This window comes from Crotalus tigris, unplaced genomic scaffold (assembly GCF_016545835.1).
Source record: "Crotalus tigris isolate CLP2741 ecotype Arizona unplaced genomic scaffold, ASM1654583v1 scf7180000018468.2839379, whole genome shotgun sequence".
Lineage (NCBI taxonomy): Eukaryota > Metazoa > Chordata > Lepidosauria > Squamata > Viperidae > Crotalus > Crotalus tigris.
Window position 1 is genome coordinate 1,458,640 of NW_024097024.1, and position 17,799 is coordinate 1,476,438.

Here is a 17,799-nt window from a genome sequence, read left to right on the forward strand (position 1 = left end):
CTGGAAACTAGCCCTAATCAACAAATGAGTCCTAGCCACGAAAATTGACACCAGACCCAGAACAACACAGTACGCCACCACCATTCACCCTCACCAGAACCAAACCCAAGCCCAAACCCATCCCTCAGACAAAATGCAACCACCATCCAGAAGCCAAACCACGACAACATCACCAGCTGCTGCACCTCCCTCCAACCCCCACACAAAGCAAATGGACACAGAGCTAGACCGCAAACTCGAAGCCAAACCAAAGCCCGGTATGTTACTTCACAGCCTTCAGCCCTGGACATCATATCACAGAACTCAGGAGGCTACAACGCCAAAGCTCAGGATGTTACAACACAGCCAACCACCCAGGATGGTGCAATACAGAACTCAGGATATCACTACACTAGATCTCAGGATGTTATCACACAACCTATTACCCAGGTCGTTACAACACAAAAGACTAAGGGTCACACAGCCAGCACCTCAACTACTCAGGTTGTTATGAAACAGCCAAACAATCCACAAACAATAGCTCCTACACAGCCAACCAATCCACCTACAGCAACTAAGCCAGCACTCCACACACCCCCTCCAATATATATAGAGAGACAGCAGCTCCGATCACACTTTGCTCGCACAAGCATGAAGCCGAAGACCCAGCCTAAAGATGACGAGTGGGACCTCGTCGAAACGTCACCAAGATACTCTCAATCTTACATGGGAAAAGACCCAAATACACCAAGACCTGCATACCTATACCCGTGAAAATCTACGAATATATATATATATGTTTTCTGAGGTTTTCATGGGTGTTTGTATGTAGGTCTTTGGTTATTCGGGTTTTCTCCCACGTCATATTGGAAGTGTCTTGGCAACGTTTCGACGAAGTCTCATTCGTCATCTTCAGGCTGGTGTTTTCGGCTTCTTGCTTCTAGGAGCAATGTGTGATCATAGCTGTTTCTTCCTTTTAACTGCCAGTGGGGGTATGAACTGATTGGATGAGAGCTTGGCTGTGTTCTGATTGGATGGAGGTGTGTTCTGATTGGTTAGGAGCTTGGCTGTGCTCTGATTGGATGGGGTTGGCTGTGCTCTGATTGGTTGGAACAGTGTTCTCTTTGGGTGGGGGCTTTGTTGTGCTCAGGTTAGTCTGAGTTGCATGGGGATATGAGATGGTGAGCTGCATTGCTATTGTTTGGCTCCGCGTTCGTGGTCATGCCTCATCTTCATGGTGGGTGTCAGTTTGCTTCATGTATGGATTGGAGGGGTTTAAAGTGGCTAATGATGCAGCTGTGGTCTGGCTTCTGGTTTGTGGTCATGCCTCATCATCGGTGTGGGTTTGGGTTTGCTTTTTGTGTGGACGTGTGGTGGTGACATCTTGTATGGCTTTTGTGAGTGTGGGTCTGGTGTCATTCTTTGTGTTAGGGACTCGTTTGTCAATAACCCCCACTAAAGCCCAAGACAGAGAACAAGAAAACGGCAAAGCCCTCCTCCCTTTCATAAAAGGCACCACAGACAGAATCAGTAACATTAAGACAGCATTCTGCACAAACAGAAAAATATCCACCATCCTAAGAAACCCCAAAGATAAAATTGAATTAGAAAATCAAGGAGTATACGAAATCCCATGCACCACTTGTCCCACCACATACATCGGACAAACCAACAGAAGAATAAGTGCACGCATTGAAGAACATAAGAACTCAGTCAAAAAAGAGAAACCAACTTCTTCCCTGGTCCAACACCTTAAAATCACAGGACATGAAATTGACTTTAAAAAGACCAGAACTATTGCCAAAACTGAACACTTTAATAACAGAATAAACAGAGAAGCCATCGAGATAGAAAAATGCCCACACAGCATGAACAAACGAGATGATACCTCCTGCCTACCAGCCATTTGGAAACCCGCCCTTATTGACAAACGACTCCCTAACACAAAGAATGACACCAGACCCACACTCACAAAAGCCACACAGGATGTCACCACCACACGTCCACACAAAAAGCAAACCCAAACCCACACCGATGATGAGGCACGACCAGAAGCCAGACCACAGCTGCATCATTAGCCACTTTAAACCAATCCATACATGAAGCAAACTGACACCCACCATGAAGATGAGGCACGACCACGAACGCGGAGCCAAACAATAGCAATGCAGCTCACCATCTCACATCCCCATGCAACTCAGACTAACCTGAGCACAACAAAGCCCACACCCAAAGAGAACAGTCCCCCATCCAATCAGAGCACAGCCAACCCCCATCCAATCAGAGCACAGCCAATCCCCCCCCCATCCAATCAGAACACAGCCAAGCTCTCATCCAATCAGTTCATATCCCCACTGGCAGTTAAAAGGAAGAAACAGCTACGATCACACATTGCTCCTAGAAGCACGAAGCTGAAAACACCAGCCTGAAGATGACGAATGGGACTTCATCGAAACATCGCCAAGACACTTCCAATTTTACGCGGGAGAAAACCCGAACAACCAAAGACCTACATACAAACACCCGCAAAAACCTCAGAAAACATATATATATATATATAAAATCTCGTTAAAAACACGAATCCTGGGTACAGTCATATTATAAAAACAAAGAAACATGAACACCAGGAAAAATTTAAAACTAAAAACATTTAATCTAATGCCAAGCTTTCGTTGGCCAACTGCTGACATCATCAAGGCTTTAAACCGGTCGATGGGAGTCTCCTTTATAGTGCTAGTCAGTTTATGCACACGGCTCCTGGACCTCGTCATTGGTCCTACTTGATTGGACTGCGTGTTGGTTATATTCTTGATGTTGATCGATGCTGCCGCTCCATTTTTAGTTTTAAATTTTTCCTGGTGTTCGTGTTTGTTTGTATGTATGTATGTATGTATGTATGTATATATATATATATATATATATATCCTGAATCATGAAGATGACGAATAAAACGACACTTGGGAGAAAAGAACAACCAAAGACGAGACAAAATTGGAAGTGTCTTGGCGACGTTTCGACGAAGTCCCATTCGTCATCTTCAGGCTGGTGCTTTCAGCTTCGTGCCTCGAGCAGCAGTGTGTGGTCTTGGCTGTTTCTTCCTTTTAACTGCCAGTGGAGGTATGAACTGATTGGGTGGGAGCTTGGCTGTGTTCTGATTGGGTGGAGGTGTGTTCTGATTGGTTAGGGGCTTGGCTGTGCTCTGAACTAAAGGTTAGTCTGAGTTGCAGAGGGATTCAGATTTTGGGCTGCCCTGCCATTCAACTGACACCCTCCATGAAGAGGAAGCACGACCACGAACGCGAAGCCAAGGAATGGCAGGGCAGCCCAAAATCTTGAATCCCTCTGCAACTCAGACTAACCTGAGCACAACTCAGCCAATCAGAGCACAGCCAACAGCCAATCAGAGCACAGCCAGCCAATCAGAGCACAGCCAAGCCCCTAACCAATCAGAACACACCTCCACCCAATCAGAACACAGCCAAGCTCCCACCCAATCAGTTCATACCTCCACTGGCAGTTAAAAGGAAGAAACAGCTAAGACCACACATTGCTGCTCGAGGCACGAAGCTGAAAGCACCAGCCTGAAGATGACGAATGGGACTTCGTCGAAACGTCGCCAAGACACTTCCAATTTTACGTGGGAGAAAACCCGAACAACCAAAGACCTACATATATATATATATATATATATATATATATATATATATATATACACACAATGATATTAAAAATAAAAGAATGATTCCTGGGTATATCCATATCAGACAACAAACAAACGTGATCACCAAGAAAAATTATAAAACTGTAAAAGTTTTTTTTAAATAAAAACACCAAGCTTTCGTTGGCCACTGCCAACATCGTTAGGGTTCATACAAGTCAATAGGAGAACCTATTTATAGATGAAACAGCATCTGCACCCAGCTCCCAGACCTCGTCATGGGTCCTAACCGACCAATCAACACTTCAGTTGTAATCTCCCTGATATTAACTGATTTACCCTTGCTTCCCTTACCTATGCGTATATTGCTACTTACTCCCCCTTCCTCCTCCTGTATCTGTAAACCAGGAAAACTCTCCATCTTATTCTGATCAAATACACATTCCACATCCCTGGGTTGTTTCCTCCTCTCACCTCCTTTCCTGGGGTGCTCCATCTCAGTGAACTTTTTCCCACCTCCACCTCTTTCGTGTCCACCATCATCGTTGTCATTCTCCCTATCATGGGACTCCATACTAAGTGTCTTGCCTTCACCCCCACTACCCAGCGCCACCCCTCCTCTGTATGTCTGATGATCTCACCACCATCATCAGGTTGTCGGTCATTCCTTTCCCGGATATCGGTAAATTGTTGGGATCAGGGGCTCCTCCCCCCTCAGTTTCCCTCTCCGGCAAATAAAGGATGTTGTTAAATTGCTTATTTCGTAATGGTCGAACATGCGCCTCCCATGCTCTCAGCGCCAAATGTGCCGGGCACAGGTCCACATGCCAATTAATGGAGTCTCCACCTGAGAGCCAAGCCTCTTTGAGTAATCTGTCCCCTTTTGTAGTGGGGGTGAAGGCAAGACACTTAGTACGGAGTCCCATGATAGGGAGAATGACAATGATGATAACGGACACGAAAGAGGTGGAGGTGGGAAAAAGTCCACTGAGATGGAGCACCCCAGGAAAGGAGGTGAGAGGAGGAAACAACCCAGGGATATGGAATGTGTGTTTGATCAGAGTAAGATGGAGAGTTTTCCTGGTTTACGGATACAGGAGGAGGAAGGGGAAGTAAGTAGTAATATACACATAGGTAAGGGAAGCAAGAGTAAATCAGTTAATATCACGGAGATTATGACTGAAGCGTTGATTGGTCGGTTAGGACCCGTGACGAGGTCTAGGAGTTGGGCACAGATGCTGTTTCATCTATAAATAGGTTCTCCCATCGACTTTAAACCACTTTAGCCACTTTAAACTCCTCCAATCCATACATGAAGCAAACTGACACCCTCCATGAAGATGAGGCACGACCACGAACGTGAAGCCAAAAAATAGCAAGGCAGCCCAAAATTCTTAAACCCCCCTGCAACTCAGACTAACCTGAGCACAACCAAACACAACACTCCCCCAGCCAATTAGAGCACAGCCAACCCCTCAGCCAATCAGAGCACAGCCAACCCCCCAGCCAATCAGAGCACAGCCAAGCCCCTAATCAATCAGAACACACCTCCACCCAATCAGAACACAGCCAAGCTCCCACCCAATCAGTTCATACCCCCACTGGCAGTTAAAAGGAAAAAACAGCTAAGACCACACATTGCTGCTCGAAGCACGAAGCTGAAAACACCAGCCTGAAGATGACGAATGGGACTTCGTCGAAACGTCACCAAGACACTTCCAATTTTACGCGGGAGAAAACCCGAACAACCAAAGACCTACATACAAACACCCGCGAAAACCTCAGAATATATATATAATAATCATAAGCGATAAGTATCTGAAAAAACATCACAGAAATATAATCAACATAGAAACATCAAATGTGTAAGTTTTTGCCGATCAGCAATTTTAACTGAACAGCATAAAGAAAAGGGCCATTCTGATCTCAGGAAGTAAGCTGTTCCAAAGCAAGAAAATGATGTCCAAAAACATATTTCATCAGGTCCTGCCCCTAACATTCAGGGTTGGGAGCCCATAGCATTTCCCTCTCAATTTACATATATTTGACAGGGACATTCTACCCTAGTCTTCCCTAGTCTGAACTGGCCAAAGACAGTCTAGCAGGAGCCCAGGAAAAGCCTAAATTATGTATCAAATCCTTCAAGAGAGTAATATCCTTAAGCATCCTTAGGCTTAGAGTTTTGGCTCTGTCTTCAATTGGCTCACTAAATTGCAGAACGTTTAACCATCTCCTCTTGTAAGCCAGTGTGAGCCAGTGAGGTCCAGCACACCACTGACAACATTCCATCCAAAGCTAAAGTTGGAACTTCCTTGATCCAGATCCCGTTATGGGATTTAGTCTGAGTCTGTTCAATACCATATAGTCCCTTACAGTTTGCAAGTCCATTTCATCTTCTGCTCAGCCTTGGGTAGAGATATATAGGTAGAGGTCATTAGGATACTAATGATAACACCAAACAGATTGAAAAAGATTAGGAGAGAAGCCTTCATCCTATATTATAATGCCCATATCTCCAATTTCTCTTCCCCCATTGTCACAAAACAGGGTCTCTGTCTGTCTGTCTGTCTGTCTGTCTCTCTCTCTCTCTCTCTCTCTGTCTCTCTCTCTCTCTCTCTCTCTCACACACACACACACACATACACACACACACACACACACACACACACACACCTGAAGTCTCCTTTAATATCTCAAGGACAGCTTCTTACTCCCCAATGCATCTCATTTTAATACACTGATACATCTTCCATTTATTTATGTTTAGCCTGATTTGCCATCTTTTTTATCTAGATCAATTTGAACATATTCTAAGATTTTCAGCAGTCCTAGTCACTGAGATTTTTATAGAAACTATAAAAACTACTAAGCAATAACTATTTTATTTTGCTTCACTACTAAGATACAGTTTAGCTTTAGCCAGATAGAGTGTATCAGTAGTGGAATCCAAATCTAGAAACTGTTAAGTTTATCTGATGACATTTGTATACAAATAGTGTATAAGATAACATTTATTAATTGTATATGTAATTTATTTTCAAAGCTGGATGAGGTGAGAATGGGAGAATATAGCATCTCAGACAATGAAAAGTTCAGTAGCAGTAAAGAATACATGTCCATGAAAGATTTGTAAGTATACTAGCTATTAGATATTTCTCTCCTGAAACAAATATTTATGCATTTCTTTTACAATTTTTTTCATGTGAGTAGCAAAGTCAACAATAAGTACAATACTTTAAAAGTTTTCCTAATTATGCATTTGTAGGTAAGACCACCAGAGTTGGCTTCAAAATCAGAATGGCAATAAGAAGGCATAAATTCCAATCCTTTATTTTGCATCCCGTATCTAGTAGTTCTATTGGAAGTGCTTGGCACCTGTTGTCCTCTATATGGACAATACAGTCTTTTTGGGTCTAGAACAACTGACAGGCCTGTTGTGGGTGGCCAGTTAGGGACAGCCCCTTCGCCACTGCCAAATCGCCTCTGCCAATTCACTGCTGCCAGTTCGTTGCAGGACAACTCAACATGGGCCTTTCACTGTGGGGAAAACTCATTGTGGGCACCCCAATGGAGAACTGGGTGGGCAAGTGAGTGAGTGAGCAAGTGGGCAGAGTAAACAGTGGTGGCAGCAGCATGAGATAGGAGAATGGGAAGCCCTCAGCTGCCACCACCATTATGTGCTCTGCACACCCACTTATCTGCCCGCCCACTCAGCTCTCCTCACTCGCTTGCTCACCTGACTACTCACCTGACTGCATCTGTGCACCCCAGCAAGCTGTCCCAGGTGCCCACAGCGAGTTGTGCCCGCAGTGAATTGCCCATGTTGACTTGTCCTGCAATGATTTGGCAGAATGAGTTAGCAGAGGCAACATAGTGGTGATAAGGGGGCCGCCCAGAGCTGGTTGTCCCCAGTTGACCATGTGGAGATGTCCCATTCTGGTCTTTTCTCCCTTAAAAAAAATGGCATAAAGCACTTCCTTCTGGGTTCTCTTCTTGTACCGAAATAAATCCCCCTTCCTACTCAGAAATTATTTGTGAATGATTTGCTCTCAGCACTCACCTATTGGTTAACTGATCATTGTGAATAATCAGGAGGGGAGAAAGAATGAGAATTCTGAAAGCATGAGGGCTGGAAAGATAGGTCAAAGATTTAGAGGAGGAAGAAGTTTAGGACTGTAGGAGAAAACTTCAGAGATCATCTTAGGCTCCTGTGTTAGAGGTTCCTCTTGTCTGTTCTTTCTATTTTAAGTTAATCTTTATTGCATCAGAAAATATACATTTGATCTAGCTGATATCCAACTTTATTTCCAAAGGACTATCAGCATGTAAACATTTGATTAACCGTATCACCTGAGTTCAAATTGGAGTAAGATTGGAAATCAGTACCAAAAGTAAAATCTAACTTCAGATATTAATACTAGCACAGTCAGAATGATGGCAATTATTACCAATAATTCTAACTGTATATTTACCACATATTTAACTCATCATAAGTTTCTAAAGAGGTATACTACCATTCTCTTTCTGCACTAGTTACACACTTTGTTTTCTTTTGCTATACTTCTACATGAGCCAATTGTAAATAATGCAGTGGCCAAATTCAAAGTCACACCAAATCAGAGTTTAACATGACCAAAACAGCTTAAGGCCAACACATTTCTAATTTTCAATTCTGATGTTACCAGTGTATTTCAGATCAGCTTGTTTTAAACAATCTCTATTTAATACTGACTACATTGTGTTGGTGAGAATGACATAGCAAGATGTGCCTCTCCAAAAACTACTAATAAAAAATAGTTTTTCAAATAAGAAGAGAAGTATGTGACCTTGATGTTTGCTGTAGTTCATTCTTACCTCATTGAATTATGGCCTAACATAGCATTTAAAATTTATTAATAACAATATTTGAAGTAATTTGGAACAAGACAATCCATTGTTTTGTCTTGCTGGTTTTGCTATAAGCAGTTAATAAACTTTTTGGAAATTACACATTGAATAGTTTCTCCAAATTTTCTATAGATTAAACAAGGGTTCTCCATCCTGAAGCAAGTACATTTCCAAGAGTTCCCAGCCAACATGGCAAAATTATAGAAGATCTAATTCATTATCAATATCTACTCCATTTTTTCAATTTGAGCTGATTTCAGTCTTCCAGTCTTAGCCAGCAGCATACAGTATACAGCAGGGGTGTCAAACTCGCAACATCACGTGACGTGTCATAATGTATTGCGACTTTTTTGCCATTGCTGGCAATGGGGTGGGCGCAGTTTCGTTATGATGCATCCAGCCCATGGACTGGCAGTTTAACACCCCTGGTATACAGGAATCACTTTAGTGAGCTTTTAGCGGACAAACTGAGAACAAGTTTGCTGGGTGGCCTGGGGCCAGTTTCATTCTCTCAGCCTTAGGAAGCAGGCAATGGCAAACCACTTCCAAAAATGTTGCCAAGAAAACTGCAGGGACCTGTCTAAGCAATTGCCAGGAGTCAACACTGACTTAAAGGCATAAACGACTGTTCAAAACATGCAATCACCCATAATTATTTGAGCTAGAACAAGAAGCAAATAAAAAGCTGGATCACTAAATATGTGAAATTCAAAAAGAATTATCCATTTTGGAAAAAATTATAAGGCCCAAGAGAAAGCAGAACAATGCAACCTAAGTAAGTTTATTTCCAAACACCTCAGCATCTTCAAAATGCGAAGTGTACTCACTTAATGTAGTTTCAACCTACGTCAAAAGACTGATTTTAGAAATCTATGACTCATAGCCATGAGGTCAGTGAATAAACTATCACATTTTCTAGTTAAATTTTTACCTGAATTATCCTAAATTTGTTCTTAATTTTACACAATCTGCTTTCATTCAAGTGTTGCCCTTGATTTGATTGTGCAGAGGTAAGATTTTGGGGGATCTGATTGATGAACGTCTTTTAAGGTTAATATAATCTGCCCCTCAGAATTTCAGAAATGGTAGAAGATAAAATAAAACCAAAAGATGTCAATAATCAATTAGTGACCTTTCCCCAAAATCAGATGGATGTACAAATGGCAGAACCAAAGCCATTGGAAACAACACCCAAAGTCTTCTTTTTATCTGTGGTTCAATTGTCCATAATTCTCAGGTAAGAATGTCTTTTGAATACAGTCATTTCCTTCATTATTGTAAAATGTTGAGATCTAAAAGAAAAAGTTTTATTTAAATTGGAGTTAAATACAACCTTGTCAAATTGTTCCAATTCTAAATAAAGATTGCACTGGTAGTTAATAAACAAAAATTTTAAGTTGTACAACAGGCAAGGCATGTTGTTCCATTAGTGAACCAGGAAGTAATGTTTAACTTTATCTCTCCGTCATCTTATTCATTGAATTCACCAAAGCATAAATTTGTTCCTTTATTTGCATATTAAGCATAGATACAGGAAAAATAAAATGGTCTAATTTTTCCCTCTAAAATAGTTTGATTTTGAAACTTCTGCTACCATTACTGGATGCCTTTTCTTTTGTTGTGACGTGCAATTGTTTATCTGTATTTGGTTTGACAGCATCCTGTATTCCTGCCCTAGCCAAGACGAGAAATAGATATTAATACTGTTTAAAATTTGGAAAGATAGGATTTTAAATAAAAATATAATTATATGGAAGAGGAGGCAGAAATTCAACTATATGCAAAATTAAAGAATTATTCAAATCTCTTTGCTGCATATTTGAACCATATCTGGCTGGGTGTTTCCTAGCCCAGTCTAGAAAACTGTATAGCTTGCTATTTTGCTTACAGTGTATGTTTTCTATCTTAAGAATTAGCATGAATAGCAATAGCTTGCAATGGTGTATATTCTGATCCAACAGTCCTACATTCTGGATTTCATTCTCTCTTTCAGTAAAATCACAGATGATAACCAATTGGAGCAGGTGGATATCCTCCTTCTCCAGAATAATCTTGAATCCTACTTAACACTTGTAGAAGCTTCTGGATGCATATGGTAAAGTCTTTTATTTATATTTTATTGATTATTTACTGCATTTATTATTTGAATTTCTAAAAAACAATCAGCTGAATTGTTTTGGGAGGTGGGGAATGTGTTAACTACTTGCCTTCTTAAAAGAATCAGCCAACTAAATGATCAAATTCAAATTACAGTTTTTCAACAAAGATTGATAAGACTCTTGCTGGCTTAACTAAATATATTGCTTTATCATAATTAATATGCTGTCAGGCAAAAATAAATGCATCGGTTATTTTTAGTACTGCCATCTTCTCATCACTGAATATTCCTTCAGAAGAGACAGCTTCAACTAATTAATGTGCAGTTGGTTAACTATTAAAAGTAGCAAAGTCACTTTCAAAGTGAGTCCACACTGCTGTTTTTTGTCAGTATTATGGAAACAGTTTATGACTGCAATCTTCCAAGTATTTTTCCCTCAACGTCTCAGTCATACATCACTGATATTCCTTTGAGATCTCTTTTCCTGGACCAAAACCCCCATAATTTAACTTTCAAATCCAGAAAAGGCCAATCAGGTGCTTACCACCTGCTGAGATTGTTAACTCCATTAACTAAAATCAATTAGTTGGATTAGATCGTTCCAACACTATCAAAAATCTGCCAGGTTTTTCCATAGACTTATAAAAATTCTTTTTAAAGTCATGAAGTAGCTCTTTTAATTTTAATTCTTTCTTAATTAATTCTTAACTCTTTTAATTTGAACAGCTATTTATAAGTTAATTTTATGTCTTCAGCTACCATTTGATGAATCTTAGAAATCTATAATAGATTTCACAGATCTTTCTAGCAATCAAAAATTAACTTGTAAAAACGTGGTGAGAACAGTTGTTCAAATGCAAAACCGCTTCGCTTTAAATTTTGAAAACAATACAATAGTAAACAGTGGTTTGTATTTATATTTCCTAGAGTCAGAATAGATACTAATAAAAGGAAATTGAAGTGTTTGCCTCAGAGAGAACATACATATGAAGAGACCAAATTAGTGAACAGAGCTGTACAGTCAAGGTTTGCTTGAACTGCACAGTTGCTGTTGAGCATCTTATCATCAATATCAAAGCAAATTCAGTTGGCAGAAAATAATGCCAGAGGCCTGATATAGAGTTAGTCATTATTCCCACAATAGAGACCTAGGGTGAAATTTTAAAAAGCAAACAGAAAACCTAGAAAGTTTTTTAAATTCTACTGCCTTGGTAAACCACAAGGTGTCACACTTTGTCTACCACTATCTTTGTCCAAATAATGAAGACATTAAATAAAGCAACAAAGAAGTTTCTTCTTAACAACATTGCATTGCTTGCTTAACCTTGCATTGCAAGTAGAAGACTGTAGGGAAAAAAATACATCAATAAAAGTATCAAGATCCTATAGCTTTAGATTCTTATAGTAGACTGCCATGCTACTCCTGATTAATAACTAATCATTTATAGGTCATTCATAGGCCTGGTGGGATTATAAGCCAATAAAGTGGAAGAATTCCATGTTCCTTGCTTAGGGTAGGGCTCCAAATTAAAGCATTCCAGAATCTGCTTTGTTGCCCTTCCCAGACGTTGTCACCCCCCTGCTTCTTCCTGGCCCTAGACTGGGTGTCGTCATCTTGACCCTAGCCTGCTCTCTTCTTTCCCCATCCTTGGGCGGCGGCTGTCTTCTGCTGAAGGGTCTTCCATCATCTTTGTTCTATGCCGTTTCCCCTTTTTTTATATGTTACTTATATGAAAGGGTGTAGGTCTATACATGTTGTATTCAATATGTTTTAAATGTGTTATGTATGTGTACACTTTGAGAGGAAGCAACTAAATTTCATTTTTCATGTGTGCCATTTTGCCCACAGGAAAAAATAACAATAAAGGTTATCTATCTGTCTGTCTGTCTATCTATCTATCTATCTATCTATCTATCTATCTATCTATCTATCTATCTATTTGTTAAATTTATTTGCTGCCTCGCTTGCCACAGGGATCCTCTAATCAGCTTACAAAAGGAAGAAAATGAAAGAAGTGTAAACAGAACAGAAATAAAATAACAGAAAAATAAAACAAACAATGGAAAAGAACACAAGGAGAATACATCAATATGATAACCAGAAGATGGACAGGTGGAGATCAGAGCAGGGGGGGGGGAAGGTGGAGTCTGCCATCAGTCCAGCAGCCGCTTCCAGATTTCAGTTAATAACAAGATGAAATAGGAAATTTGATTAGGATAGCCAGCTTCAAGTGCAGGGGTGTCAAACTGCCGGTCTGCGGGCCGGACACATCATCTGGAAGCTGCACCCACCCCATTGCCAGCAATGGCAAAACCATCCTGATACGTTGTGCGATGTCACGTGACGTCGCGAGTTTGACATGTCTGTTCTAGTGTCACATGTTTTACCTATTTTCTTTTCTTCTCAAACCAAATGGTAAATTATATGTTTAGTATTGAAGGCTTGGACATTGAAGAATATCCCTTTCCCCACCTACTTTGTGGTGTTGACAAGGAAAAAGGCCTATCAGTATCAATGACTGGCCTATCATATCAGGGATTGGCAAAAGGAGGAAGGATCCCAAAAATAAAGTGGAAAGGAGATTAACAATATCCAAAGCTCTCCATTAGGATTGTGGCAGTTAACATAACATGAATTAAGCACAGAAAAAGGAAGTTGTTATAAAGAAATTGAAAGTGACCCTGCATTGATTTTCTTGCGTATAAAAAGTGGGAAAGGAAAAACATTGTCAAATGTTCAATCACTATTTCTCAGCCTCAGGAACTTTAAGATGCATGGACTTCAATTCCCAGAATTCCTCCAGCCAGCATATACACTGGTTTATATCAATATAGCAGAATGTCAGTATTTCTTGAGAAGCATGTTTCCTAACTTGGTCTACCTCAAAGAGCTAATATGAAGTTTAATATCTGATACTCTTTCAGTAATTCAGAAATGTATGTGTGATGTTTTTAATTAATTGATGTAGAACATAAATCAACTTCTGGATCCATAATCATTTTAAATCTTCACAAAACAAATCTTCCATTTGTTCTTGGGCTGACAAACTTTTTTTATTAACACACGCACATAAATATACACACACATTCACACACACACACACACACACACACACACACACACACACAATAACAAATGCTGCTCCCAGTTCATTCATTGAGCAACTAGTTCTCTTTTCTGCTGCAAGATATTAAGGTCACAAGAGATTTTATATGTCTGTATAATAACTTGGTTTTGAATATTTTAATATAGTAATAGCCTTCCACTGCCCACTTGCAAATAATTTTACTTCTAACGTTCCTAATAAATGAATAGCTCTCAAATTCATTCCATTTTCTAATATTTTTAATGCCAGCCAGCCAGATGTGCTGTGCAATGAAAATCCAGCATGATTAGATCCCACCAACTTCAGCAAAAATTGCCAACAATAAGGGAATGCACCCTTAAAACTGTGGCCTAAGGTGGTTTTCTCTGTTCATTTCCAGATCAGGTTAGATAAGAAGTCTAAAATGTCTGGTGTTTGTCCCTTTTCTAATTTACTGCAGCATTTCTCAGTGGAAAGACCCATGTCGTTTAGGATGCATATTTCATCAAGGAGATCATATAGTGGCTGTGAATGATTTGCATATCAAAGATATGGATGAAATATTTTGGTTCATAAGTAGATCCAGAAGAAAGGAGGTAAGACATAGCAATTGAAGTAAAGCTTAGCACTAAGCAATAGAAGATTTTAATGCAAAATTATCATTAGATATTTTGCCTTATCTATCTGCTTATAAATTGCTAATCCACAATTAGAAATGTCCAGCCAAATGATAAGTAATCATGTATCATCCTTCACTCCCTATTCAGCTCTCCAACTTGGTTTCATTAGCTATATGATCCCTTTTTAAACTTAAGCCTGACCTTAAAAATAAAGTGACAATGAACAAGCATAGTAAAGACTAGAAGGTGGTTTTTTTTGTTTTTTGTTTTGGTCAGACTAGTTTCTTTCAATAACTTAAATCTTTTTAAATACCACCACTATTATCAGCAATGACACATAAACTGATTTTGTGAAATATTCAAAATATTCTAACTCCTGGTAAGGAGGATCAGCAAACTGAAATAGATTGTTGTTTTTTTAAAACTAGAAATACATCTCAAGCTGGCCTATGATTTGTTTCTGTTTGTAGCAAGGAACAAGCTAACATTCTTTTATATCCCCTGTCATCCTGCAAGTTGTAAGACAAATTTATCACTGCTTTAAAATCACTCTGACAGATTATTATGGCAGTGATAATTCCTGGCTTTTCTTCATCTACGTCTCTCTATCTAACATTAGAAATTATTCACTTCAGGACTTTGGACTCCATCAAGATGCTTATGATATCCAGCTTCATAAAACTGTCTGGCAAGAAAATTCATTGCTGCTGCAGGCCTAACTCATCAGAATTGTATACATTTCTCATCTTCAGTGTTTATTATAGAAATTCATGCTGATTTGTAGTTTGGATTTGAACAATTGCTTATTATTTTACTAATACAAAATGTACAAGATAAACTGTAAGATACAATACTATAATCACTGTTCTTAATTCCCCCCCCCCTTAAAAAAGGTAAAACTGACAATAAATCGACTCCCAGATTCAGAGATTTTGCATGTTCCAGGATGCAAGTGTCCACAACGACATAAAAGAACAGAGTAAGTATATCATAAAACTGTATCTTTTTCATGTACTTATCAATCAGCCAGGACACAATCCTATTTAGTTTGTTGTGGTTTCACTAGCTTGTTATCCTATCTGCAGAAGGAAATCAATGAAAAGATGAGCTCAGTGACAATTGTTCAGTTCACCCATCTGCCAGTTTATCCCTACAAGATCATTCTCCTTTTCTGATCATTGTTTTTGATGACAATATTTTAAACGATGTAATAAAAAAAATAATGCAACCATATTAAATCATTACATAATTTTCCAACTTCGCATAACAAGAAGTTAACTGTGTGAAGATTTGCAGGGAATTGAAAAAATAAAAACAGAAACAACTTTGGGAAGATATGGTTAACTTCCCAAACCATTATTTATTTGATTATAAACATGTAGGAAGGATTCATCTTTTTCCCCCTTTATTTCTTCTGATTATAGGCACTAAAAGTTACAGGTGTCAACTGTTATATCAATCATTTCACTTTGTGATATAACATCAGGACATAATTTTCTTTAATTTTCTTCTCATTTTTCTCTTACAGAGTTTCTTCCATGTTATTTTCTGTTTGATAAGAGATTTGCTTCTATATATATCAGGACTTTAGATCTCCTTGCAATCTTTGTGAATGAAATGATGATCCTGGTTGTTACAAATCAATGAAACAAAATGAGTTGAAGAATGAATGGAAAGTGAATAAACTTTGCAACTGAACATTAGGGAAATTGGTATTTTCTAAATGTAGTTATGATTTCTACTTATATTTCAATAATTAACTGAGTTGCTAACAACTAGTGGCAGTCAAAATATATTGATAAACAGTAGGATAGCTTACCAAAGTTTAAACAAAGAACATGCTGTAGCTGCTGAGAGAATCTATGATAGGGACTAAATATAATATGAACTATGGCAGATCTGATACTATAAGAAGGGTGATCCTAGTTAAGGAAGTATTTCTTCTCCAGAATAAACTAGTCACAGCTTTTTATTTAATTATATTAAATTAGGTTCAAACAGAAATCCATTTCCACTGTGTAAAGTTGTCAGATATATTTGGATGTTACTAGAAAAAACATTAAAGTTCCATGTTGGTTCTGATAAAAAATTAATGTTTTGGAACAAAACTTATTTAATAAATAAACATATTTTGAAGAAAATAATTACTTTTAATCATTCTGGAACTTTTAAAAAAATATGAAAGTAATATAATTAACTAGGTGGCAATATGAAGAGCTAACATACTTGCTGGAACGTGGTACCATAGCAGTGTCTGATATTAAGATTGAGTAAGTGTATTGAAGGCTTAATAAAAACAAAATCAATAATTCAATATGATCAAAATTTTAAAATATTAAATACATAAATTTAGACAATATGCAAAAAATATTGAATAGGGAACTTAAATATCCTATACTGCATAGTCTTGGATTCTAAGAAATGTTAAGTGTGATGTATTTAATTCATCTAATTGTTTTTCTGGTATATTGGACACTTCACCAGATGTTCAAAAAACATTGTTATCTTTTTATGCTACAGATAAATGTGAATCAGATTCTTGTAAGAAAATAAAAGTAAAAAGTTCTCCATGTATTATTAATTATATTCCAAAAATATGGAATTATTTTAATTTATAATTTAGCTGAATTGTGCCTTAGACTATTGCCGAAAAGGCAATTATGTATGTCAGGAAGAATTCACATGTATCCAGTTTTGAAACGAAATATGATAGTTCTCGCCCTTTGAACTGGTTTTGTATTAATCATAATATAAGATCAAATAGTATGATTTGATATGGTATAGGATTAATTCATGATTTAAAAACTGAATTGTAACTGTGTACAGATATATTACTAGTTTGATATCAGAGAAACAATGTATCTTGTATAGTGGTTTTCCTTTATTTCTATTATTTACTTTTTTCTAGATCTCTTTTTTTCTGAGTTTCTTTTCCTTTTTAGTATATATTGTTTAATTTTTAAGTACAGTATATAGCTTTTTTATTTCATAGTTTTAAATGAGAATTCAAAGTTTTGTTCTTACATGTCATTATTTATATTGTTTACAAAACTCAATAAAATTTATTTTTAAAAAGAAATATAAATCCATGGCTACCTTTGTCATTCTTCATCTTCCTTTTTACTGTTTTTCCCAAACGTGTAAGCTATGCTTTAGTATGAGAATTGCTTCATTTTAGCTAGAGAAGTTCATGATAAAATAACAGAGAAATTGACACATGTTATTCCAAGTATTAATCTGAGAAATCTTGATTTTTCAACCTGTGGTCTGAACGGGGACCAACATATCAAACACACTGCATTAACAATCTGGGCAAAACTACTAATAGCAGAGCACTATTAGTAATGCATACTAGAACTATGAAATATAGATAGCTAAATTCATTCTTTCACTGACTTGTGAGTGAATGGGGACAGAAATATCTGTATGCCAATCAGTGTCCTCATGAACCGCATGTCCAAAGAATATTTC

The 17,799-nt window shown here is 38.2% G+C and overlaps 1 protein-coding gene across 2 annotated transcripts in view; it reads left to right on the plus strand.

Moving 5' to 3' along the window:
* The window catches only part of PLEKHS1 (pleckstrin homology domain containing S1), a 38,485-nt gene extending 21,078 nt beyond the window's left edge, over window positions 1-17,407 (plus strand). For both annotated transcript variants that reach the window (XM_039352714.1, XM_039352713.1), the window contains 6 exons: window positions 6,681-6,766; window positions 9,597-9,761; window positions 10,518-10,619; window positions 14,169-14,304; window positions 15,222-15,307; window positions 15,857-17,407. In XM_039352714.1, coding sequence (XP_039208648.1) covers window positions 6,681-6,766; window positions 9,597-9,761; window positions 10,518-10,619; window positions 14,169-14,304; window positions 15,222-15,307; window positions 15,857-15,884 — 603 coding nt within the window. In that variant the 3' untranslated portion in view covers window positions 15,885-17,407. The remainder of the gene's footprint in view (window positions 1-6,680; window positions 6,767-9,596; window positions 9,762-10,517; window positions 10,620-14,168; window positions 14,305-15,221; window positions 15,308-15,856) is intronic.
* Window positions 17,408-17,799: the final 392 nt, after the last annotated feature.